Source organism: Mangifera indica, chromosome 13, assembly GCF_011075055.1.
Source record: "Mangifera indica cultivar Alphonso chromosome 13, CATAS_Mindica_2.1, whole genome shotgun sequence".
Taxonomy (NCBI): Eukaryota; Viridiplantae; Streptophyta; class Magnoliopsida; order Sapindales; family Anacardiaceae; genus Mangifera; species Mangifera indica.
This window is the reverse complement of record NC_058149.1, coordinates 7169133-7196824: the sequence shown is the minus strand read 5'-3', so window position 1 is coordinate 7196824 and position 27692 is coordinate 7169133. Positions and strand designations below refer to the sequence as shown.

Here is a 27692-nt window from a genome sequence, read left to right as displayed (position 1 = left end):
AGTTGTACCCAACGTTTGGCTTAGCACTCTCTAAATTGATAAGTATAGCATTATTAAAAGCTTTTGGAAGTTGTGGAAAGAATCTTTGGACAAAAAAATTAGAAATAATTCTGGAAGCAACTGTTTTTGACCTTATTCTAATAGGGTAATTTGTAGTTGTGCTGTCACAAGAATGTCTATAAATTGTTCTTTACACATAACTTAGAAAGTAGAGAAATAATAAAAAAAAAATAATGTGGAAGCTGAAGATTTCAGAAGGAAATGATGGATGTGTTAAAAGTGTAAACAATCACACAGGCAGACAGTTCTGGGAATTTAAACCGGAGCTTGGAACACCTGAAGAAAAAGCACAAGTTGAAATTCTTCGGAAGCACTTCACCGAAAATCGCTTTCAACAAAAGCATAGTTCTGATCTTATTATGAGACTTCAGGTAAATTTATTATATTTAGATTATAGTTATATATTTTTTGAAGGTCATTTTGAAGTTTTTTATTTTTTTAGTTTGCAAAGGAGAATCCATGTGAGATGAATTTGCTTCCTGAGAAAGTGAAAATAACAAGTGAAGAAGAAATAACAGAGGAATTGGTGGCTAATACATTAAGAAGAAGCCTGAGATTCTATTCAACTCTTCAAACTGAGGATGGCTTCTGGCCTGGCGATTATGGTGGCCCTTTGTTTCTTCTTCCTGCCTTGGTATGCTTGCTATTAGACATATTTATTTTATCTTTATATTCCCTCATTTTGTTCGTTTTTCATTCTAACGTATAGGTTCATAGGAAAATCCTTGGATTACGTTTATTATTTTTAAGAAGGCAAGAAAATTTTGGAAATGGGTGCCTTTTGTGGAGATGGCTAACCAGCCTTTCCTTATATTTAATTTTCGCAATAATATTCTCTATGCTACTTTTTTTTTTTCAAATTTTAAATAATCTTTTAATTAGTTGATTGTAATGATATATTATTTTGATAATTTATTTTTTATTATTAATATTACTTTTTTATTTATAAATAATAAAAAATTACAATAATTTTTATTACCAATAATAATATGATAGGTATTATAAGAATAAATTTTATTATCAAATTTACTTTATATATTAAAAAATTATTAAGATAATTTTGATTTTGTTATAATTATATTCTTACTTATTAATTTTTTAAGATAAAAATACCTTTTTTTTTAATTAACATAACAAATAATACGAAATATATTTTTGAATAATTATATTAAAAAATATTTAAATAAAATAGTATTTTGATTTTCTTTTATTATATCAATTAGTCTTGGTCTATTAACTACAAAACAATAATATATCATTATTGATTTGATGCTACCATCATGCATGACGTCAGAAATGGGCAAGAAGACTTCTCCAATTGCTTTCGATCTGTTACATGTTAAAGGGAAAATGCCAACTAGACCTGAATGAAATCATCAATTAAAATTTTAACTGTAACTTTTTTTTAATTAGAATTGAACATCAAGGCTTTATGTGTGTGTGTATATATATATATACACAATTGACATCAAGGCTTTATGTGTGTGTGTGTATATATATATATATATAGAAAACGACTCGTTCAAATTATTGAATAATAAAAGAGGATAGAGAATTTCCACATTCACATTACTTGGTGTTGGACCTTTTTAGCCTCCCCAAGTAACTTTGAATATTAATTTATTGGTGTTGGACGTTGGCAAAAAGATTAATTTATTGAATTTATTGGTGTTGGACTTTTTTAGTCTAATCTTTTACATTTCTCTATGAACTTTTATTTTAAAAAATGATATCTATTCAATACGGATGGTAAAGTAATCAATTTTAAACAGACAATATTTTTTTCTTGGAAAAAAGCTAATTTCTGATATCAATTGTATTTGGAAAATGGATGGTCCTCGGCCATCCTTCCTCTCCTTTATCTCTCCCTGCCATCTCTCTTTCTTACCCTTTCGATCGTCTTCAACTAAAAATAAAGACGAAATTGTCTTCGTCTTAGACGAAGATGATTGGTCTTTGTTTAAGATGAAGATATGTCATCTTCATCTCTCAGATGAAGACCATTATTCTTTGTCTCCAATCAAAAACGGTCGGAGAGACAAAGGAGGGAGACCGAAGGAGAGATAAGAGGGAGGAAGGACGATCGATAGTCGGAAAATGAGAAATCAATGCTGGAGGAAGAGGAACAAACCCTAGGAGAGTTTTTATCACTTTTCAAACTTTGGTTGGGGAAAATATACGCTTTTAAATATGGGGGAGAAAAATATGATCAAACTTTAATTTTTTTAGTAAATAACGGTTTCACCTCTAACCCAAACTGAGATTTTTAACAAAAATTTGGTTATGAATGAGTGTTTGAGTTTTTGAAAGTTGGAGGGTGACAGTTTAGGATTTCACTATACCTTGGGTGGGAATAAGTCTTTTGGCCTAAATGAAATTCTATTCCTTTTCAAAATTGTTCCTTGCCCCACATTGTCACGCCCACAAACTTAGTTTATTTATTGTACAATTATAAATCTTTAATTGTATACATGAACATTTATTTCTAGTGAAATTGAGTAGATGATAGCAAGATTACTAAATCAATAAATTTGAACTAAATAAAGAATATTATTTCTAGCCATTACCTTGCTCAAAGCTTGTTAAAAAATAAATCTAATACAATTAATAATTGTTAGACATAATTAAACATCGCTTAGCAATATAAGAGACTATTTATAATATGATGAGCTTGCTAATAAAAATGAACAATGATCTTCCAAAAGTTTCATGATTAAAGAATAAAGCAATTGCACACAAGAGGAAGTAAAATAATGATAGATTTTTTTTTTTTTTGTATAATTGTTTAGGTGATTGGCTTATATGTTACTGGAGCCTTAGATGCAATGCTACATTTGCAACATCGGAAAGAGATGCTACGCTATTTGTATAACCATCAGGTATTTATTTGTTAATTTCTTTCAGATTTTTTTGATCAAGTGGTATATAATTCAACTAACTGAATAAAAAATATTGTAGAATAAAGATGGGGGTTGGGGATTACATATAGAAGGATGCAGCACAATGTTTTGTACAGCACTCTCCTATGTGGCTCTAAGATTGCTTGGAGAAGAAATGGAGGGTGGCGATGGCGCCATGGAGAAAGCTCGAAAGTGGATCATTGATCGGGGTGGTGTTACTTCCATTCCATCTTGGGGAAAGATGTGGCTTTCGGTTTGTTTTATTTATTTATTTATTTTCTTTTCTCATAACAATTCAGTAATATTACAATAGTTTATTTGAATTAAAAAATCATTGATATACATGTTAGATACTTGGTGTATACGAGTGGAATGGTAACAATCCTTTACTCCCAGAGATGTGGGTTATGCCTGAGTTTGTTCCCATTCATCCAAGACGGATGTGGTGTCACAGTCGAATGGTATATTTGGCAATGTCATATTTATATGGCAAGAGATTTGTGGGACCAATTAATCTTCTTATAATTTCTCTTAGAAGAGAGCTTTACACTCTTCCTTATCACAATATTGATTGGGACCATGCCAGAAATCAATGTGCCGAAGTATGTATTTTTCCTTATCTCTATCTCTCTCTATTTTCTATCTACCTATATCATTATCAAATATAAATCATCAATATTTATATCTATGAATGTCACTTTCATATCATATTATATGCATGCCTATTCATATATTAACAAAATGATTGAACACTAAATCTAATTAGATTTAAGATTTAACGGGTAAAATCAAATGCACAACAATCTCTACTCTTTTTCAACTCATATTGTTTGTCTCATTCAACCGCATATTTTTCTATTAAATGGGATTGCAATACTACATATCTAATTTTTATATAGTTCAATTAAACTATATCTCTACCTAGAAGTCTCCTTGTTTACAATTCATTACTAATTGAAGCATTTGCATATTTGATTATTAGGAGGACCTTTACTACCCTCACCCAATGATACAAGACATAATATGGAGTTGTATTAACAAGTTTGTGGAACCTCTTCTAATGAAATGGCCTATGCGTAAGTTGATGAGAGAAGCTGCTCTCAAAACAGTAATCAAACACATTCACCATGAAGATGAAACCACTCAATATATATGCCTTGGACCCGTTAATAAAATACTCAACATGGTGTGTTGTTGGGTGGAGGACCCTGATTCTCTAGCTTTTACGCTTCACCTTCCAAGAATTAAAGACTATCTTTGGATAGCTGAAGATGGAATGAAAATGCAAGGCTACAATGGATCTCAATTCTGGGATGTTGCTTTTACTGTTCAAGCTATCCTCTCTACTAATCTTCTTCATTCAGAATATGCTGCTTCGTCCATGCTTAAGAAAGCACACAATTTTATCAAAGCCACTCAAGTATGTGTCAGCATAATGGAAATAATAAAACTATGTTTACTCACTTTAAGTTTGATAAAATAACACTTAATCATGTAATGATACATAATTGTGTATCTATTTATATACACAAAATGAGTATGCATAGTATTACTCTAATAGAAATTCATGGTAATTTGTTTATAATTTATGTATATACATATTTCACTTGAAAGCTAATCTATTTTGAATATTTTTTTTCTAATTTAAATTAGGTTCGAACAGATAGCTCAGATGATGTAAATTATTGGTATCGCCACATTTCTACAGGAGGGTGGCCATTCTCTACTCCAGATAATGGTTGGCCAGTGTCAGATTGCACTGCTGAGGGATTAAAGGTATTGTAATTCAACTTAGTTTTTAATTATGTGTTTTAATTAATTTATTTTAAAGTTTTAAACCAATGTTAAAATATTCATCACAGGCCGCAATCCTGTTGTCACAAATGTCATATGATATTGTGGGAGAAGCAATACCAGTAAATCAATTATACGACGCTGTTAATATGATTTTATCCTTACAGGTATTTAAGAATGTGAATGATGAATTAATATAAAAGCAAAAACTAACAAATGGAATTTTGTGTGCCTTCTAACAGAACAAAAATGGAGGTTTTGCGTCTTATGAACTCACAAGATCTTATGCATGGTTGGAGGTATAAAATTCATAAATATAAATTAATCTCTCCTTGGATTAATCAAATTAAATTATTTAAATTTTAACCACAGTAAAATTTTATATGCTTCTATTCTATCTATCTCAGATCATGAATTCGGCTGAAATATTTGGAGATATTATGATAGATTACCAGTAAGATCATACAACTTGATATATTTATCAATGAATGTTGATCGAAATTATTAATTAAAACTTAGCATATATACAGGTATGTGGAATGCACATCAGCAGCAATTCAAGGCCTAAAGTCATTCATGAAAAAGTATCCAGGCCATCGGACTAAAGAAATAGAAGTATCGATTGCAAAGTCAGTCAAGTTTATTGAAAGCATACAACAACCAGATGGCTCATGGTAAACTATACAACAGCCTGCTAATATTAAGTATGTAATTAGAAGTATATAATTAAGGGTAGAAAATGATTAAAAGAAAGAATTAATGTTGTGGAACGAATAAAAATAGGTATGGGAGTTGGGGAGTGTGCTTCACTTATGGAACATGGTTTGGAATAAAAGGGTTGGTGAGTAGTGGAAAGACATATGGAAGTAACGATAGCATCAAAAAGGCATGTGAGTTTTTGTTATCAAAGCAACTTCTTTGTGGAGGCTGGGGAGAGAGCTACCTTTCAAGCCCAAACAAGGTCAGAAAACTACTGAAACTAAACCCCTTTATCTGTTCTATAAAGCTATGTATATACATTATCTAGTACATCATTAGATCTATAAATAATATGTCATTATATGATTAGATAATTTTAAATTAAGAATAAAATAATACGCAATCACATGGTAATATGTCATTTTTGTACCCAATGGAGTACTTAAAAGTGTGTGTATATAGCGTTGTTCTTATGTGAGTATTTGTTATTCTAAAATAAAGAGTGATATATGTTTCTGTAAATAAACAGGTATATACAAATCTTCCAGGAAACAAAGCACATTTAGTCAACACTGCATGGGCAATGTTAGCTCTCATTGAGGCAGGCCAGGTATGCATATGAATAACATTATACACTTTTACTTTTTTTTTCAATTAAAATAAAACAATCATTTTTTTATTTTTGGTTGTGAATTAGGGCTACAGAGATCCAGTTCCATTGCATCGTGCAGCTAAAGTTCTCATTGATTTACAGATGGAAAATGGAGATTTCCCACAACAGGTAACCAACATACTTTTCTTTAGCAACTGAGGTGCAAGTTTCCTTTATGTATTTTGACAAAACTAATTTATAATTTTTTCTAAAAGTTTTTTCCAAGTTCTCACCAACAAAGACTTCATAAATGAGATACTCTTAATTTCAAAGACATCAATGTGTTCACTCTTCTGTTTTTATTTTGATAGGAAATCATTGGAGTCTTCAACAAGAATAGCATGATAAGTTATTCTGCTTATAGAAATATCTTTCCCATATGGGCTTTGGGAGAATATCGCAATAGCGTGTTGTTATCATCTAAAGAATATTAAATGTACATATTAAAAGAAATAATAACAGTCCTTGCAACAATAGGGGTAAAACTACAAAATACAATGTAACAAGTTTCTCTTTAAGCATATTCTAACTGGTAGTAAAAAATGTTTATATTGTATATTTATTTGACAATTCATGAATATTTGTAATAACATTTTTTAGGTTGTGTTTTAGAGTGTTGTATGCATATATATATTTTATTATTGATCATATCTCTAAAATATAAATCTTATCTTCTGAATATAACAGTTTATTGATCTTCATTTTCTGATATGATATTATTCTTATACTCATCTTTTGATATGATATTTTTCTTATTATTATAAAATTATTCCAATAATTATCTTTTCATATGACATTGTTCTAATATGATATTATTTTAATTTTTTCATTATATCTGAATATATGAAATTATTTTTGCATTTTGTCCACAATTATTTTAAAAACACATTTGTGTTATTTCATTGTAGAGAAGTTGAACATCTTTGACATAAGTGCTGATCATATATATGATCTTCTTCAGTTTTAGTTACAACCTAAGTATTATACACGTACACATGCACACACATGAAATTTTTGATATATTTTGTTCAAGTTCTTCTTTGTTTGTAATTGCATTTTTATTACCCAGATTTTTTCTTAATTATTCTAGTAGGTTACCTCTTTATATAGATCGTAGATTTGTTTTTGTTTGAACCTTAGTATCTAAAAGGATTTCGACATAAAATGTTCAAGGGGATCTTGAACTATATCCTAAGCAAGATGCTCAAAAGACAAGCAGGATGTTTTGCTAGAGTCCAATATTGGTCTGTGTCTAAATTCAGCTCGAACTTAGGCACTACTGGTTTGATAGATAACTTATGAGTTACACATTTATTGAGATTGATTCAAACTTAGAGATGAAGATTATTTAATGATAATTTAGGTGTTTTGGGAAAGAGAGAATTTGGTTGACCATGCTTTGACCAAGGAAAATCGTGATGCAAATTATAAAAGACATGGTACAGTTGGACAAATTTTGTCTAGCTGTGCAAGGCCAAAGTGCATGTCAGGTGGCACACTTGTGTGCCACCTGTGCATGGCTTAAAAATATGTCAAGCAACACACTTGTGTGCCATTCATGCATGTTATGAAACATATCGACTATGCATGTTTACATGCCAACCGTGCATGTGTGTTGACAGTGTCTGGTTTGGATGAAATTCTTATTGTACTTAGACACCTGCACATATTTAAGGTGCATTAGAATTAAAGAAAAAAATAAGACTATAAGCACAATAGAACAGTAGTCATAGGTTTTTTGATTTTCTCTCCTTTTTGTGAATACAAATAATCCAATAAAGAAGCCTAACAACTTTCTCTTTAGATTGCCTCTTACATGTTCATGCTCTGTATGGATACCAAGGCACTGCCTCTTGAGGGTTGGATAATGTTCAGTCTCAAGCCACATAAAGATTTGGAGGAGTCACAAACATTGGTATAAAATCTAAAACACCCTATGTGTGTTTTGTATGTTCATGATTTTATGTCTAAAATGGGTATCTTTGTTAGGGTTTTTTAGGATTCTTTTTTTTTTTAATTTTAATTTCATTGCGATGCCAATTACTGATGCCTTGAAAACCCTATAACACAAAACATTATCCTCTGCCTCTTATGGTTTGTAAAATAAACTCGATGTGTAATCTGCCTCCACCATCTTTATGAAAAGCTTCGACCACTCATAGTCACCCTAACTATCGTATGTTATGCTGATATGCTCCATGAAGAATGTGTTGGCCATCGTCTAACTCTATGAGATGATGACCTGTTGCTCGTGATGGTGTTGACGTAATAGTGCTAAGAAGGAATTTACATACTGATGATTGACAAGAAAACATATATTATTTTATGTTTTCATGAATGTATAAAATAGTAAACAAAGTTAATGGATATATACCACTTACATCGTTGGTTAACCATTGATACAACTCGACAACCGTGTGCCAAAAAGTGGCTTTGGACTTTGCTCTCATGTAATATACTTCATGGTCTTTTGATGTTGCAACCTCATTGTAGCATTTGAGGAAAGCTTCCTCATGCTTTGTAGTCGAGGAAGGAATGGTTTGAATTTGTTGTTTCACCCTCAGTCTGATTGAATTTGTGTACAGAGTGCATATAAGTAGACCCTTTTGAATGACCCTACCATAAGCGGTACGCACCAACTAAAAAAATATATAAAATTGTTAATTTAATATTTCATTTTAATTAACACACTCAATGAAATGGGTTAATGTTACCTTATCAACATACTAAAGAAGAGGTTAATGAAATGGGTTAATGTTATCTTATCAAAGAAATTGATAGTGTGTATGCATAAGTTGGTGATGAAAATCACATCAACAATTAAGATTATGCTAATGCATGAAATAGTATTGTAATTTATGTTAGATATGCATCAATGGTGAGTTGTTTTCAAACAATGGGAAACTCAAAAAGTGTGAGGAGGTATACATGAGCGTCATTTATCCTCAGGGATGTACTTTGTGGTAGTCCTTATTCCATGGTAGGAAATTTGGACTTGAAACTGAATTACCCTTTTATTGGTATAATGTCGCTTGGTGGGATTCAGTTGGCTGAATTTTACTTAGTGTACCTTACAGATTGTATTTTAAGGCTCGACATTCCAATAAAATTTTAGGCAAATGTTTATTTTTTTGATCTTATCTTTACTTGACTATGAAAGGGAAACAAGTGAGACATGATTTTGGTAATTTAAAATTCAAAATTACAATGACACTTAGAGAGGCTTCTTCACTACCTTGTAGCTTGGAATTTATTGTCATGTAAAGTCCATCTGGATTGTTATTTTTTTCCTTTATATTTTGTAAATTTAATTTTTATAGTTTAAAGTGCATTTTTTGTTAGAGACACATTTGTAAACAACATAAGATGAATTACAATTTAATTTTGACTGCATTATAACTTGTAAGTAGTAGATTTTTTGGGGAATTAAAAAGATATATGTGAACAGTATCAGATAATTGAAATTGGAGCTAGAATTCAAATCATTCAAATAAGCTTAAGGTGAAAACCTATCTGCACAAATTTGGTTGTGATTCTAAAACTTTTTGAATATATTCTTGAATAATTATACCCAAAAATATTTAAATAAAATAGTATTTTGGTTTTCTTTTATTATATCTAAATAAACACAATAATTATTTATGCCTACCAATTTTTATTAAACTAATATAAATTTATATTAAGGTTACCCTAACTATCTTAAGGTGAAATAATTAGATGAGCGAATATAAAAAGTGAATTGAATAAATATTCAATTAAAATAAAGAGTATGAGGGTGAAAGTGTATTGTCGGATTAATCCAATAATCTATGTCAAGTTTTTCATTAAAGGACACTTAAACAAGTTGGAATCAAGAGGAAAGAAGTATTCTTTGATTCTTATCTTATCGAATCAGAAACTGATTTGTTGTTAAGTGACAAAAGGCATCCATCCTACATGCAGAGAGAGGCAGATCACAACCATCTCATGATAAATAGAAGGCCAAAGGACTTATTCCTACTCAAGGTATAGTGAAATCCCAAACTCCCACCTTCCAATTTTCAAAAACCCAAACACTCACTTATTACCAAATTTTTGTTAAAAATCTCAGCTAGAGTTAAGGGTAAAACCATTATTTATAAAAAAAAATTTATCACATTTTCCTTTCCCATATTTAAAAACTTATATTTTCCATCATCCAAAGTTTGAAAAGTGACAAAAACCCTCTAGGGTTTGTTCTTCTTCCTTCGACACTGATTTCTCGTTCTTTGACCATCAGTTGTCCTCTCTCCCTCCGGTCTCTCTCACTTGCCTCTTCGACCATCTTCAGTCAAAGACAAAGATGATTGGTCTCCATCTAAGATAAAAAGGATGAGTCTTCATCTGAAAGACGAAGATGACCGCATCATCATCTTAGACAAAGACTGTCCATCTTCATCTCTAACAGAAAATGATTGGAGAGCCAAAGGAGAGAGATCGGAAGAGAGATAAGGGGTGAGGGAGGACGAGCAATAGCCGAAGAAGGAGAACTCAGTGCCAAAGGAAAAGGAACAAACCTTAAGGGGGTTTTTGTACTTTTCAAACTTTGGTTTGTGAAAAATGTAAGTTTTTATGTATGGGGGAGGAAAATGTAATAAAACTTTTTAACTTTTTTAATAAATAATGTTTTTGCTCCTAATCTTAAATGAAATTTTTTTACAGAAATTTGGTTATAGCTAGGTGTTTGGGTTTTTAAAAGTTAAAGGATGGGAGTTAGGATTTCACTATACCTTAGGTGGTTATAAGTCCTTTGGCCTAAATAAAATTCTATTCCTTTCCAAAAATTGTCCTTGCCCTACATTGTCACGCCCACAAACCTAGTTTATTTATTGTACTTAATTATTGCACAATTATAAATCTTTAATTGCATATATGAATATTTATTTCTAATGAAATTGAGTAGATGATGGCAAGATTACTAAATCAATAAATTTGAACTAAATAAAGAATATTATATCTAGCCATTACCTTGCTCAAAGATTGTTAAAAAATAAATCTAATACAATTAATAATTGTTAGACATAATTAAACAATGCTTAACAATATAAGACATAATTGTCTATATATGAATAAACAATATAGAAGTTTATTCATATATTAATAAAATAATTGAACACTAAATCTAATTAGATTTAAGATTTAAAGGGTAAAATCAAATACACAACAACTTCTACTCTTTTTTCAACTCATATTGTTTGTCTCATTCAACCACATATTTTTTAATTAAATGGGATTGCAATACTACATATCTAATTTTTATATAGTTCAATTAAACTATAGCTCTACCTAGGAGTCTCCTTGTTTACAATTCATTACTAATTGAAGTATTTGCATATTTGATTATTAGGAGGACCTTTACTACCCTCGCCCAATGATACAAGACATAATATGGAGTTGTATTGACAAGTTTGTGGAACCTCTTCTAATGAAATGGCCTATGCGTAAGTTGATGAGAGAAGCTGCTCTCAAAACAATAATCAAACACATCCACCATGAAGATGAAACCACTCAATATATATGCCTTGGACCTGTTAGTAAAATACTCAACATGGTGTGTTGTTGGGTGGAGGACCCTGATTCTCTAGCTTTTAAGCTTCACCTTCCAAGAATTAAAGACCATCTTTGGATAGCTGAAGATGGAATGAAAATGCAAGGGTACAATGGATCTCAATTCTGGGATGTTACTTTTACTGTTCAAGCCATCCTCTCTACTAATATTGTTCATTCAGAATATGCTGCTTCGTACATACTTAAGAAAGCACACAATTTCATCAAAGCCACTCAAGTATGTGAAAGGTTTCATTATAAATAATGTGTCAGCATAATCACAATAATAAAACTATGTTTACCAACTTTGAGTAGGATGAAGAAACACTTAATCACGTAATAACATATAGTTGTATATCTATTTATATACACAAAATAGGTGTGCATAGTATTACTCTATTGAAAATTCATAGTAATTTGTTTATAGTTTATATATGTGTGTGTGTGTTTGTATATATATATATATATATATATATATATATATATATATATATATATATATATATATATTTCAATTGAAAACTAATCTAGTTTGAATCTTCTTTTTTAATTTAAATTAGGTTCAAACAGATAGCTCAAATGATGTGAGTTATTGGCATCGTCACACTTCTAAGGGAGGATAGCCATTCTCTACTCTAGATAATGGTTGGCCTGCTTCAAATTGCACTGCTGAGGGATTAAAGGTATTGTAATTTAGCTTACTTTTTAATTATGTATTTTAATTCATTTATTTTGAAGTTTTAAACCAAGGTTAAAATATTCGTCACAGGCAACAATCTTGTTGTCACAAATGCCTTCTAATATTCTGGGGGAAGCAATACCAGTAAATCGATTATACGACACTGTTAATGTGATTTTATCCTTACAGGTATTTAAGAATGTAAATGATGAATTAATGTATAAGCAAAAACTAACGAACGAAATTTTGTATACATTCTAACAGAACAAAAATTGAGGTTTTGCGTCATATGAACTCACAAAATCTTATGCATGGTTGGAGGTATGTAATTCATAAATATAAACTAACCTCTCCTTGGATTAATCAAATTAAATTATTTAAATTTTAACCACAACAAATTATTATATTCTGTCTTCCTTAGATCATGAATCTGGCTGAAATATTTGGAGATATTATGATAGATTATCAGTAAGATCATACAACTCAATATATTTATCTATGAATGATGATCGACATAAAATGTTCAAGGGGATCTTGAACTATATCCTAAACAAGATGCTTGAAAGACGAGCAAGATGTTTTGCTAAAGGCCAATCTTGGTCTTTGTCTAAATTCAGTTTGAATTTAGACACTATCAGTTTGATAGATAACTTATGAGTTACACACATATAGAGATCGATTCAAACCTAGAGATGGGGATTATTTGATGATAATTCAAGTGTTTTAGGAAAGAGAGAATTCAGTTGATTGTGCTTTGACCAAGGAAAACCGTGATGTGAATGGTACCAGTTGGCACCATGCAAATTATAAAAGACATGGCATGACTGGACTAATTTTGTCCAGCTGTGCAAGGCCAAAGTGCATGTTAGATGGCACACTTGTGTGCCACCTGTGCATGCCTTAGAAATATGTCGGGTGACTCACTTGTGTGACATTCCTGCATGTTATGAAACTTGTCGACTGTGCATGTTTACATGCCAGCCGTGCATATGTGTTGATGGTGTCTTGTCTGGATGAAATTCTTATTGTACTCAAACACTTGCACATATTTAAGGCATATTAGATTTAAAGAAAAAAATGAGACTATAAACATAACAGAAACCGTAGTTGCAGGTTTTTTTATTTTCTCTCATTCTTCTTGTGAACACAAATAATCCAACAAAGAAGCCTAACAACCTTCTCTTTGGATTGTCTCTTATGTGTTCATGTTCTACGTGGATGCCAAGACACTATCTCTTGAGGGTTGGATAACGTTCAGTCTTAAGCCATGTAAAGATTTGAAGGAGTAACAAGCGTAGGTATAAAATCTAAAATACCCTATGTGTGTTTTATATATTCATGATTATATGTCTAAAATGAGTATCATAGTTAGGGTTTTTCAGAATTTTTTTTTTTAATTTTTAATTTTGCTATGTTGCCAGTTATCGATGCTCTGAAAACCCTATAATACAATACCTGATCAACTGATCTGTTTAAGTGGCTTCCTAATTTTCCTCTGCAGTCATCAACATCATCAAATTATACAAGATCGATTTGAGAGGGGAATGCTATAAAGCTTAGTGATATTTTTCATAACAAACAACAATTGAAAGATGTTGTGAATCAATTTTCCCTAGAGAAAAGATTTCAATACAGGGTAAAGAAGTTTGACATGGGGCGATAGAAGATTAAGTGTGCTAATGAAAAATGCAGTCGGTATATATTTGCAACCAAAGCCAAAGTCAGTGAAGTCATCGAAATCATTAAAATGAATCCAACCCATACATGTTTAGTTGATCAAATAATGCCACATCATTGACAAGTTGGGGCTCAAGCTTTAGGTCAATTAATGAGGTCAATGCTTGTGTTGATTGATCGAATTTACTAGCCTAAAAAAATAATTGTCGACATTGTCGACCAGTATAAAATTGATATTTCATATTCATAGGCTTAATAGACAAGAAATTGGGCCTTTAAATTCAGTGAGAGGTTCATCGAAAGAATAATTTATGTTATTATCAGAGTATTGCTACAATTTAGAGCGTACTAATCTAGGAACCGTGATCTTTATTGAAACGGATGATGATTATCGATTTAAGTTTTTTTTTCATGGCATTAGGATGTTCCATCCATGCATTTAGACAATATCTTTGACTTGTTATTTGCATTAGCACCTTTTTCCTCAAAGGCCACAATATCTTGGTCATTTTTTCCATGTGGTGGCCTCGATGGCAATAACTAGATATGCCCCATTGGTTTTAATGTCAGTAAAAAAGAAGATCACAACACGTGGTGTTGGTTTCTCAAGAAGGTTAAAGAATGCATCCATGACATCCCCAAGTTAGTGATAATCTTCGATTGACATCATGTTATATACCCTACAATGGCTAAAGTCTTTCCAGATGTCTATCATGGGTGTTGTTGCCATCACCTTCTGCGTAATACGTAAGCAAATTACAAACACGACACAAAAGTAACGTGTTTAAACATATATAAAATTTTTATTCTGTTTACCATTTCTTAAATTTTAATCATAAAGTTCTTATATTATTTGTTACCTTGCATGTTGTGGGTGCATATTAAAAAGCCACAAAATCTACAAAAGCAGAGTTTAAGGCTATGATGTGATTTTTTGATGCGATGAATCCTCAAACAGGGGTTTATCTACGTCAGGTCAGATTTCAACGATGGAGCTGAACACATTTTTCAGGGTATCAGTATAACATAATGATAACTAATATTACAGAGTCATTTAATGCCTTTGTTAGACATGCATGGGGTCTATCTAGTTATTAATAATTATCTATTTTAGTATGTCTTTCTTCCCTTATGTTGGTTATTAACAAATATGTTGTTGTTTTTTCCAAATTGCAGATGAATGCCCCAACTATGTTACCCTGTGGATGGAGGAGAAGATCAGTCGTCATGTGTCAAAGTCAATGCACTTGGAAGTTCAACCATTTACACCTCTTCAATTTTAGGTTGTTGGTTTTGGTAGATACATGGGTATTGTGGAATTTAATGAAATGTCTTATACGTGTTGAAAGTTTCAGCTTTCACATATTCCATGCAAACATGTCGTTGTTGTTGCAAGACATATGAGGCTCGCAAATATCAATGTATGGGTTCATCCATTCTTTTGTATTGAGTTCTACCGTGCAATATATGCAGAACTTGTTAACCCTATCAAAAACCAATCAGAATGGTTGCATACACCAGAAGAAAGAGTTATCTTGCCCTTTGTTCTTGATTGTCATTGATCGAGTCGCCTTTCTAACAAGAATAAATGTCCTTTACAGGGGAAAAATGTTACACAAAAAATATGTAGTTCTTGTAAGCAACCAGGGCATGTCCAAACCCAATGTAAAAGCCCAGTACTGTTTCTGAGCTATATCCCACGGGGTTTATCCAAAAAAGATAAAGGATCAAAATCTTGGCAAACGTTAGTTTAGTTTTATTAATTATATTATTTATGACTCTTGGTCAAATGATATGTAATCGATGTATTTTTTATTAATGTTTCAGATGAGTAATTGTGTTCATATGTGATGCAATAAATTTATTGTTAATATTTTCTTCATTTCATATTTGTTAAAATGAACATTATTATTGTAATTATTAGAATTAACTTTTCCTGATTTGATTCAATATTATCCATAAACTAATAATATGATTAAGTCCATACAATTAATTAAAACTATTGTTCCAAAATGATATCTTGATTTATCAATTCGCTTGAAAATTCAATTGAAATAATGCTATATCAATAATTTTCATATCTAAAAAAATTCATATGTAATAATGATATTAATGTTGAAAATATTTTTGTATTTCACTAGTACCATAATAATGAAATCAAATGTATAGCCATATATAATGATAGATAATGTAGATCATACACATAAGCATATACAATAAATATATACATAACCACTCTCACATTAGTAAACCTATAAACGATGATCAAACTAAATATACATCCATGATTTACTCAATATAGTGAAAATACAATTGCGAGGCTAGACGTCGATGCATAGAGTTGGACGACTCTTAGGGAAAATCCACACTCCGTAACAATGCCAAATACTCTATAAAGTGTAACATATAAATGCCATAGTCATCGGAGCCTTCGCCCTACTAGGGGACACCCTTCGTTCGATCATCGCCTTGGAGTGTACGCCTAGAAACTGTCCAAAATCCATCACCTGTAATAATGCCAGTATGAATGTCATATATAGTCGCATCTATCGTGCAAGCGTCTCTAAACTCCCTAAGTATGATACATCAGAGTCATATACTATAATCGACCAATTACAAAAATCTATAACTCTGACTACCCAATGTGTATAGTTGAAGTTTATAGGGATAAAAACCTATAAACATTGAAAAATTAGAATGAATACACTTATAACATATAAATTAATTCAAAGTAAATTATAATGGAAATACTATTATACTAGACCATGTTGACCTCGCCCATTGGTTTGTAAAACCAACCAAAGGTATAATCTGCCTTAACCATCTTTGTGAACATCTCAGGAAACCAATACTCTTCTATTGGTGTGCTAAACCAACTATCGAATGTCATCCTGATATGTCCTATGAAGAAGGTATGGGTCATTGTCCAACATTGTGAAACAATCGCCTATTGATCATCCTAGTGTTGATGTAATATAGCCAAGAAAGAATCAACGTGCTGAAATGGATATAAAAAAGTTGGATTGTGTTAATTATTGACGAATATATAAAACTTTTAACCAAATTATATAATGAGCATAACTTACGTTGTTAGTCAGCCACTCGTGCAGCTTCACAACAATCTTTCAAAAATTGTCTCTAGATTTCAATCCAATGAAATAAACTTCGCGCTCATCAGATGCTGCAGCTTCAGTATACCACATGAGAAAAGATTCCTCACGCTCTGCAATAAAGGATGGAATAGTCCAGAGTTGTTGTTTCACCCTCAGTTTGATTGGATTTATATACGGGGTGTGAATAAGCCCTTTTGGATGATCTGATCATGTGCAATACGAACCAATTGAAAAAAACAAACAACTGTTAATTCATTATTTAATTTTAAGTAACAATTATCATTTACCCAATTAATATTACCATATCGAAGAATGTCGAAGGAGGTTAAGCAAGGGAATCCTCTATCGTAACTATGTCAACTATCCGTACCCCTAGGATGAACTGCAAAATTAATTTTATATTATCAATAATCAGTATATATGAATATATACTACTTATAATGGGTATACCTCATCCTAGTTTTCAATAAAAACATCCTCCCATAAGTCTTCCACCTGTGAACTAATATCCATGGCCTTTTTGTTGGAGCTGGGGATATCAACAAATAACCAAAATCACTTATCCTATAAAAGAGAGCAAACATTTTAAATAAACATAATAATTTGAAAAACAAATTGATCAATGACATTTTATTAAAAAATGCACTACCTCTATGGTCAAAGAAGGTGTACGAGGCAAACTCTCGATCAAAAATGGCTCACAAACAGTACCTTATACAAATGAAAAGAACAAATTGGTTAATGATATTTCATATAAAATATAATAACTACAATTATTTTCATACCTCAACTGTGGAATATGAAGCAATCAAAGGACCAATCGAAACACGCTCATGAGTGGGACCCTACACGAATATATAAAAGGAATTGATCAGTGACAATTAATTAAAAAATATAGTAATAACGATAAAAGACATATCTCAAATCAGAGAAAAGATGTAACAGAAGGGCCAACCGAGACCCTTTTGTAGTGACTATCCTGGGATATAGTAATAACAAATTGATCTATGAGATTTTATATAAAATAAAATAAAAATATAATAACAACATTTAACATTAAATATCTCTAATAAATTAAATATAGATCTCATAAGGGTGATGAGATGGAATCGACCTATTAATAAAGGAGGTCATCCCGATATCATCATGCGTACCTTGCACAAAGTCAATAAAGATGTTACAGCAACAACAAAATACAATTTTTACAAGGATTAAATGAGATGTGACTTTGTAACTTGATCGACTAAAGTTGGGCCTACACATGTGATAATTTCCTCCAAATAAGTTAGATGATCTTCTAATCAACTTATCTAGGAAAACACGTTGTCGTGTAATTATGTTATTTGTGAAGACACCTTCTTGCGAAAATGGGAAATCTCATGCAAAATCATAGTGCCTTAGTGTGCCAATGCAACATCTACTATAGATAGTATAGGTAATGTAGATGAGGGATACTCTTGTGGGACAAGATGGGTAGTAGGCTCTTGAACCCTAGGAAGGTTTGCAATCTCGATAGTTAAGGTCTGAACAATCGAAAGACATGAAAGTTGCTTTGTAATAGAGGACTAAATAGGCTCCTCAAATGTCCTATGGCTACCAGTTGGTATATCTACTGGTGGTATCATTGGAGAAACTCCATCTCCTATCAGGGGGCTCTGAAGACAATAAGGAGGAATACGGAACTGATATACCTATGTACAAAAGAATGTTTGCATACCATGGTCTAGCCTCCTCAATCAGTGATAGATGGAGTGGGAATGTGATATCGTCCTATTCATTGAGTACATAATTCAACATATTTGCAATATTCAAGGTGTCAATTAATTAAATCATTAATTAATGATTACATACTTGATCATCGGTGAAAATAGTGACTATATGACTCCAAGTCGGAACATTGCACATACGCCACTGAAAAATCCATGGAGATGCATGGATATCTACCATATCCATCCAATCATACAAGGTGTCCATAATCTCATATATCCAATACTACAATAGAACCATTAATGGTTAAGTTGCCTCTATTTGTATTTTTGCCAATTAATATATTATAAACTTACCTAAAAAGTAAAAGGAAATCTGTAAACATCATATTTATGCATTTTGAGCATTCGACTAGAACAAACTCTGTCACTAGCCTAAGACATCGACTTATACATCATTTGCCATACTAGAACACCCTAGGGATAGAAATTAAACCTATCCAGATGATCAACCAACTGAAGGTATTTCACAAAAATCTTCTGTTGTCGATCATTCCCTAATAACAATATATAGAGGTAATATAATATAACCATCTTAATGACGTCAATATCTTCATCCCCTATAGCCTAGCTAAAAAAATACGCTCGATATCATGATACTGCACTTTTTGACAGTCCGAAAGTAAGTATCTCTAATCTTATGTCTGAATATACTAGGAATATACAATAAAAGTGTAGTGAGTTGGCTGAATGATAACTCTGTTATCAAGGAAAACTCGAATGGGCTGAATCTCACTTTAACCCCATTAACCCTAAACCATAACTCATCTTTAACTGAGGGCCAATGTAGCTATCGCAGAAGAAATGCATGCACCAACACTTCAGAAAATTTGATATCTAGTAGACAAAGGAGATGCTTGAAACATATCCTTTCAATTAGTCAAAACTATTATAGGGTCAATGTGGACCTAATCTTGGACATGACAGTGCACTGAACACAACATATTACCTTTGCCTGAAAGTGTCCTGACTCGTCGGGGATTCATAACTCACCATTTGACATATTTTCTGTTAAGAGATGTATCCTGCAAAAAATTTTAAAAGTTTATAAGGATTTCATTGAAAACAGATATATAAATACATATAGAAATGACAAATAAAAAAACACAACTAAAATGCTAAAAGTCCGTGTTAGAATAACATAAAAAGAAAAACGAAAAAAAAGAACTGAAATTTGAAATCTATACATTCATATACCATAGAACGACAAAAACAGAAAAATTGTTTCAAAATCTAAAAAGTACAAGTTAATATATCCTAAAATGGCAAAAATCAATAAAAAGGGAATTGAAATAAGAATTCTATACATTGAAATATCTTAGAATGTCAACAATCAAAAAATCACTAAAAATCTGAAAAGTACAAATCGATACTTTTCATAAATGATAAAAAACTAAAAAACAGAATTGCAATTCAAATTTTATATGTAAAAATATCTTAGAATGTTAACAATAAAAAAATCACTCTAAATCAAAAAAATACGAGTCGATATACCTTCAAATGGCAAAATTTGAAAAAATAAAATAGAAATTCAAATTCTATACGTTGAAATACCTTAGAATGTCAATGATAGAAAAATTGCTCGAAAATTTTAAAAGTATGAGTGAATACTTTTCAGAAATAACAAAAATCTGAAAAACGAAACTGAAATTAGAATTCTATATGTTAAAATATCTTAGAATGTCAACAATCGAAAAATTACTCGAATATTTGGAAAATACAAGTCAATATATCCTAAAATGGCAAAAATAAAAAAACGAAATTAAAATTCGAATTTTATATGGTGAAATACTGTAGAATATCAACAATAAAAAAATTACTCGAAAATCTGAAAAGTACCAATCAGTATTTTTCATAAATGACAAAAATCTAAAAAATAAAATTGAAATTTGGATTCTATATGTCGAAATACCCTAGAATGATAATAATCGAAAAATCGTTCGAAAATCTAAAAAGTATGAGTCAATACTTTTTAGAAACGGTAAAAATCCAAAAAACAAAACTGAAATTCAAATTTTATACGTTGAAATATCGTAGAATGTCAACAATTAAAAAAATTGCTCAGAAATATGAAAAATACAAATAAATACTTTTCATAAATGATAAAAATCTAAAAAATAGAATTGAAATTCAAATTTTATACGTTGAAATACCCTATAATGTCAACAATAAAAAAATTGCTTGAAAATTTAGAAAGTACGAGTTGATAGCTTTCAAAAATGACAAAAATATGAAAAACAAAACTGAAATTCGAATTTTATACGTTGAAATACCCTAGAATGTCAATAATTAAAAAATCGCTCAAAAAATATGTGTCAATATATCCTAAAATGGCAAAAATAAAAAAATAATAAAAATTCAAATTCTATACATTGAAATACCCCCGGATGTTAGTAATCAAAAAATCGTTCGAAAATCTAAAAAATCGATTTGAATTTCAAAAACTACATTGTAATTATATCGTAAAATGTGTAAAAAAAGCACAAAAAATGAAGAAACGAATATCAAATTTGAAAACTACATATCAAAAAACCCTGAAATAGGAAAAACGGATATGAAATTCAAAAACTACTCGTGGAAAAACCTTAAATGTGAAAAATATCAATTTACCCTCTTACAAAATTTCTACTCTCAAACAGGTCTAATATTTTTTCTTTGCCCTCTTATCAATTTTCTAATCTCTTATAGGCCCTACAAGTTAAAAAAGGCCAAAGAACTATTTCATCCCCGAGTTTTAGTGCATTTTTAAAGTCATACCCACAGGGTTTGAAAAACCGAAAGTCTCACCCATGGGCTAACTTTCGTTAAAACAAATAAGGCTAAAATCATCATTTCATTAATTATATTAACAAAATATAAAATTCATTAAAATTTCCCCCCACACTTTTAAAAACTAAAAACTTCACCCCTGCCTAAAGTTTTTTAACTTTCAAAAGTAACATTTTCCCCTTAAAACCTAGGAAATATTTTTCAAATGTTCTCCGACCACCATCTCTACAACCGACAACAATGCTTCAACCCATTACTCGTTGGCCACCAGATCTTCACTCTCTAGTGGAAGAAAAGGCAATGAAGATGCTTCTTCATCGATTCGTTTGAATCAACAAAGATAAACATCTTCGTCATTTCTTCTAGAATCGACAAAGACCTTTATCTCCATTGATTCATCTAGAATCGTTGAAGATGAGTTTTCGATGCATCATCTGAAAGCTTCGAAGCTGGCAGTTGAGATAGTGAGTTGAAGCTCTTTCTTTGGTGGTTGGAGAGCCTTCAGAAAATAAAACCTAGGTTTTGGAGGGGGGGAATGTTACTTTTGAAAGTTAGAAAACTTTAGATAGGGGTAAATTTGTTAATTTTTAAAATTGTGGGGGGAAAACATAATAAATTTTATACTATTTTAATATAATTAATTAAATGACGGTTTTACCATTACTTTTTTTAACAGAAGTTAGCCCATGGGTGGGACTTTGGGTTTTTCAAACCCTTGGGGTGTGACTTAAGAATGCACTAAAACTTAGGGGTGAAATAGTCCTTTGGCCCTTTAAAAAAAGTCAATTTTCCCCCAACCAACGGTTTGGACGGATCAACCCATGGTTTTCTACAAAATTTCACACGGATCCCCTGGATTTGCCCTTTATCTCCCTGGCCCCTAATATTTTGAAAAAGCTAAATTCTCCCTCCATCCCACAGGTGATCGTTCCTACCTATGGGACATTTCATTCGATTTGTGGGATCCACTGTTCCCATGGACCCATTGCCGACAATTCTAACCAATTTTTCGACCAAAAATCATCATTTCAGCTTCCAATTTTAACAAAAATTAAATCTACACATCCTATAACACAAAACCCTTCAAGAATTTCAACCAAAACAACCAAAAATCAAAACATTTTATGCATTGTTCAAAATCGAAATCCTAAACATTCAAACCTTAAAATCTCCCTTCAATCTCAATAATTTTAATAATAAATTGATTCAAATAAGAGTAGGGAAGAAGCCTGAGATTCTATTCAACTCTTCAAACTGAGGATGGCTTCTGGCCTGGCGATTATGGTGGCCCTTTGTTTCTTCTTCCTGCCTTGGTATGCTTGCTATTAGACATATTTATTTTATCTTTATATTCCCTTATTTTGTTCTATTTTCATTCTAACGTATAGGTTCATAGGAAAATCCTTGGATTACGTTTATTATTTTCGAAAAGGCAGGAAACTTTTGGAAGTGTGTGCCTTTTGTTGAGATGGCTAACCAGCCTTTCCTTATATTTAATTTTGGCAATAATATTCTCTATACTACATTTGTTTTTTTCAAATTTTAAATACTCTTTTAATTAGTTGATTGTAATGATATATTATTTTGATAATTTATTTTTTATTATTAATATTTTATTATTTATAAATAATAAAAGATTACAATACCTTCTATTATCGATAATGATATGATAGGTATTATAAGAATAAATTTTATTACCAAATTCACTTTATGGCAAAAATACCTTCTTTTTTAATTAACATAACAAGTAATATGAAATATATTTTTGAATAATTATACCCAAAAAAATTAAATAAAATAGTATTTTGGTTTTCTTTTATTAAATCTAAATAAACACAATAATTATTTATACCTTTTAATTTTTATTAAACTAATATAAATTTATATCCAATAATCTTTAACATACTCTATTTTATTTTTTTAAATAAAAGATTGCCCCAACTGTCTTGGTTAGTTGGAATATTCAATGTGATTACATAGTGGATATCAATTAGTCTAGGTCTATTAACTATAAAACAATAATATATTCTTTTTTTTTTTTTTAAGAGGACTTTCTGCATCTTTTAAAAATTGATAATTTAAAAGAGTTAGGTGGGTGGGTGGGGCAAGGATGGATTCCAACTAGACCTGAATGAAATTATCAATTAAAATTTTAACTGTAATTTTATTTTTAATTAGAATTGAACCAAACGTCAACTAGGAAAATTACATATGTTAGATATAATGTTATTCATTGTTTATTGATAAATATATATTTGATTGTTAATATCAAAAGTTTTACAATAAAGTTTTAAAAATGATTTCTATTCAACACGGATAGGATAGTAAAGAAATCGACTTTTAGCTGAAAATATTTTTTCCTTGGAACAAGCTAATTTTTGACATCAGATGTGTCTGGTACTTTTTCTTGTCGGCAAGTAATTCAATTGACATCAAAGCTTTATGTGTGTGTGTACATATAGGAAACAATATAAGAGATTGTTTATTTATAATATGATGAGCTTGCTAATAAAAATGAACAATGATCTTCCAAAAGTTTCATGATTAAAGAATAAAGCAATTGCACACAAGAGGAAGTAAAATAATGATAGATTTTTTTTTATTTTTATAATTGTTTAGGTGATTGGCTAATATGTTACTGGAGCCTTAGATGCAATACTACATTTGGAACATCGGAAAGAGATGCTACGCTATTTGTATAACCATCAGGTATTTATTTGTTAATTTCTTTCAGATTTTTTTGATCAAGTGGTATATAAGCAAAAACTTACAAATGGAATTTTGTATGCCTTCTAGCAGAACAAAAATGGAGGTTTTGCGTCATATGAACTCACAAGATCTTATGCATGGTTAGAGGTATGTAATTCATAAATATAAATTAATCTCTCCTTGGATTAATCAAATTAAATTATTTAAATTTTAACCACAATAAAGTTTTATATGCTTCCAATCTATCTTTCTCAGATCATGAATCCGGCTGAAATATTTGGAGATATTATGATGGATTATCAGTAAGATCATACAACTCGATATATTTATCAATGACTGTTGATCGAAATTATTAATTAAAACTTAACATATATATAGGTATGTGGAATGCACATCAGCAACAATTCAAGGCCTAAAGTCATTCATGAACAAGTATCCAGGCCATCGGACTAAAGAAATAGAAATATCGATTGCAAAGGCAGTCAAGTTTATTGAAAGCATACAACAACCAAATGGCTCATGGTAAACTGTACAACACCCTGCAAATATTAAGTATGTAATTAGAAGTATATAATTAAAGCAACACCCTGCAAATGTGAGTTTTTGTTATCAAAGCAACTTCCTTGTGGAGGCTGGGGAGAGAGCTACCTTTCAAGCCCAAACAAGGTCAGAAAACTACTGAAACCAAACCCTTTTATCTATTCTATAAAGCTATGTATATACATTATCTAGTACATCATTAGGTCTATAATTAATATGTCATTATGTGATTAGGTGATTTTAAATTAAGAATAAAATAATACGCAATCATATGATAATATGTCATCTTTGTACCCAATGGTGTACTTAAAAGTGTGTGTATATAGTATTGTTCTTATGTGAGTATTTGTTATTCTAAAATAAAGAGTGATATATGTTTATGTAAATAAACAGGTATATACAAATCTTCCAAGAAACAAAGCACATCTAGTCAACACTGCATGGGCAATGTTAGCTCTCATTGAGGCAGGCTAGGTATGTATATGAATAACATTATGCACTTTTACTTTTTTTTTTTCAATTAAAATAAAACAATCATTTTTTTTATTTTTGGTTGTGAATTAGGGCTACAGAGATCTAGTTCCATTGCATCGTGCAGCTAAAGTGCTCATTGATTTACAAATGGAAAATGGAGATTTCCCACAACAGGTAACCAACATACTTTTCTTTAGCAACTGAGGTGCAAGTTTCCTTTATGTATTTTGACAAAACTAATTTATAATTTTTTCAAAAAGTTTTCCAAGTTCTCACCAACAAAGACTTCATAAATGAGATACTCTTAATTTCAAAGACATCAATGTGTTCACTCTTCTTTTTATTTTGATAGGAAATCATTGGAGTCTTCAGCAAGAATTGCATGATAAGTTATTCAGCTTATAGAAATATCTTTCCCATATGGGCTTTGGGAGAATATCGCAATAGTGTGTTGCTATCATCTAAAGAATATTAAATGTACATATTAAAAGAAATAATAACAGTCCTCGCAACTATGGAGGTAAAATTGCAAAATACAATGTAACAAGTTTCTCTTTAAGCATATTTTAACTGGTAGTAAAAAATGTTTATATTGTATATGTATTTGACATTTCATGAATATTTGTAATAACATTTTTTAGGTTGTGTTTTATAATGTTGTATGCATATATATTTTATTATTGATCATATCTCTAAAATATGAATCTTATCTTCTAAATATAACAGTTTATTGATCTTCATTTTCTGATATTATATTATTCTTATACTCATCTTTTGATATGATATTTTTCTTATTATTATAAAATTATTCCAATAATTATTTTTTCATATGACATCGTTCTAATATGATATTATTTTAATTTTTTGATCATATCTGAATATATAATATTACTTTTGCATTTTGTCCACAATTATTTTAAAAGGACATTTGTGTTATTTCATTGTAGAGAAGTTGAACATCTTTGACATAAGTGCTGATCATATATATGATCTTCTTCAGTTTTAGTTACAACCTAAGTATTATACACGCACACACACACATGAAATTTTCGATATATTTTGTTCAAGTTCTTCTTTGTTTGTAATTGCATTTTTATTACTCTGATTTTTTCTTAATTATTCTAGTAGGTTACCTCTTTATATAGATCGTAGATTTGTTTTTGTTTGAACCTTAGTATCTAAAAGGATTTCGACATAAAATGTTCAAGGGGATCTTGAACTATATCCTAAGCAAGATGCTCGAAAGACAAGCAGGATGTTTTGCTAGAGTCCAGTATTGGTTTGTGTCTAAATTCAGCTTGAATTTAGGCACTACTGGTTTGATAGATAACTTGTCAGTTACACGTATATAGAGATTGATTCAAACCTAGAGACGAGGTTTATTTAATAATAATTCAAGTGTTTTAGGAAAGAGAGAATTTGGTTGACCATGCTTTGACCAAGGAAACCCGTGATGCAAAATATAAAAGACATGGTACAGCTGGACTAATTTTGTTTACCAGTGCAAGGCCAAAGTGCATATGAAACATACCGACTGTGCATGTTTACATGCCAACTGTGCATGTGTGTTGACGGTGTCTGGTTTGGATGAAATTCTTATTGTACTCAGACACCTGCACATATTTAAGGTGCATTAGAATTAGAGAAAAAAATAAGACTATAAGCACAATAGAAACAGTAGTTATAGGTTTTTTGATTTTCTCTCCTTCTTCCTGTTAATACAAATAATCCAATAAAGAAGCCTAGCAACCTTCTCTTTAGATTGCCTCTTACGTGTTCATGTTCTCCGTGGATACCAAGGCATTGCATCTTGAGGGTTGGATAGTGTTCAGTCTCAAGCCACGTAAAGATTTGGAGGAGTCACAAACATAGGTATAAAATCTAAAACACCCTATGTGTGTTTTGTATGTTCATGATTATATGTCTAAAATGGGTATCTTAGTTAGGGTTTTTTAGGATTCTTTTTTTTTTAATTTTAATTTCGTTGCGATGCCAATTACCAATACCCTGAAAACCTTATAACACAAAACCCGATCCTCTGCCTCTTATGGTTTGTGTAATTGATGTGTAATCTGCCTTTACCATCTTTATGAAAAGCTTCGGCCACTCGTAGTCACCCTAAGTATCATATGTTATGTCGATATGCTCCATAAAGAATGTGTTGGCCATTGTGTAACTCTATGAGATGACGACCTGTTGCTTATGATGGTGTTGACGTAGTAGTGCTAAGAAGGAATTTACATACTGATGATCGACAAGAAAACATATATTGTTTTATGTTTTCATGAATGTATA

At 30.8% G+C, this 27692-nt stretch overlaps 1 protein-coding gene and 1 pseudogene across 2 annotated transcripts; both read left to right on the top strand.

The window, feature by feature from the left end:
• The first annotated feature begins 139 nt into the window (after positions 1–139).
• LOC123194709 (cycloartenol synthase-like) lies at positions 140–6656 on the top strand. Of its 2 annotated transcripts, XM_044608073.1 has the most exons (15): positions 140–431; positions 503–694; positions 2850–2939; positions 3019–3213; positions 3311–3562; positions 3943–4380; positions 4614–4736; positions 4823–4921; positions 4997–5053; positions 5162–5208; positions 5285–5428; positions 5538–5715; positions 5983–6063; positions 6151–6234; positions 6417–6656. In XM_044608073.1, exons 1-15 carry the CDS (start codon positions 234–236, stop codon positions 6537–6539), a joined length of 2301 nt encoding a protein of 766 aa, XP_044464008.1. In that variant the 5' UTR covers positions 140–233; the 3' UTR covers positions 6540–6656. The 2 variants fall into 2 exon arrangements, with proteins under 2 accessions (XP_044464008.1, XP_044464009.1); XM_044608074.1 differs by lacking the exon at positions 4823–4921.
• A 1280-nt stretch (positions 6657–7936) lies between these two features.
• Positions 7937–25994, top strand: LOC123194147 (annotated as a pseudogene).
• The last annotated feature ends 1698 nt before the right edge of the window (positions 25995–27692 follow it).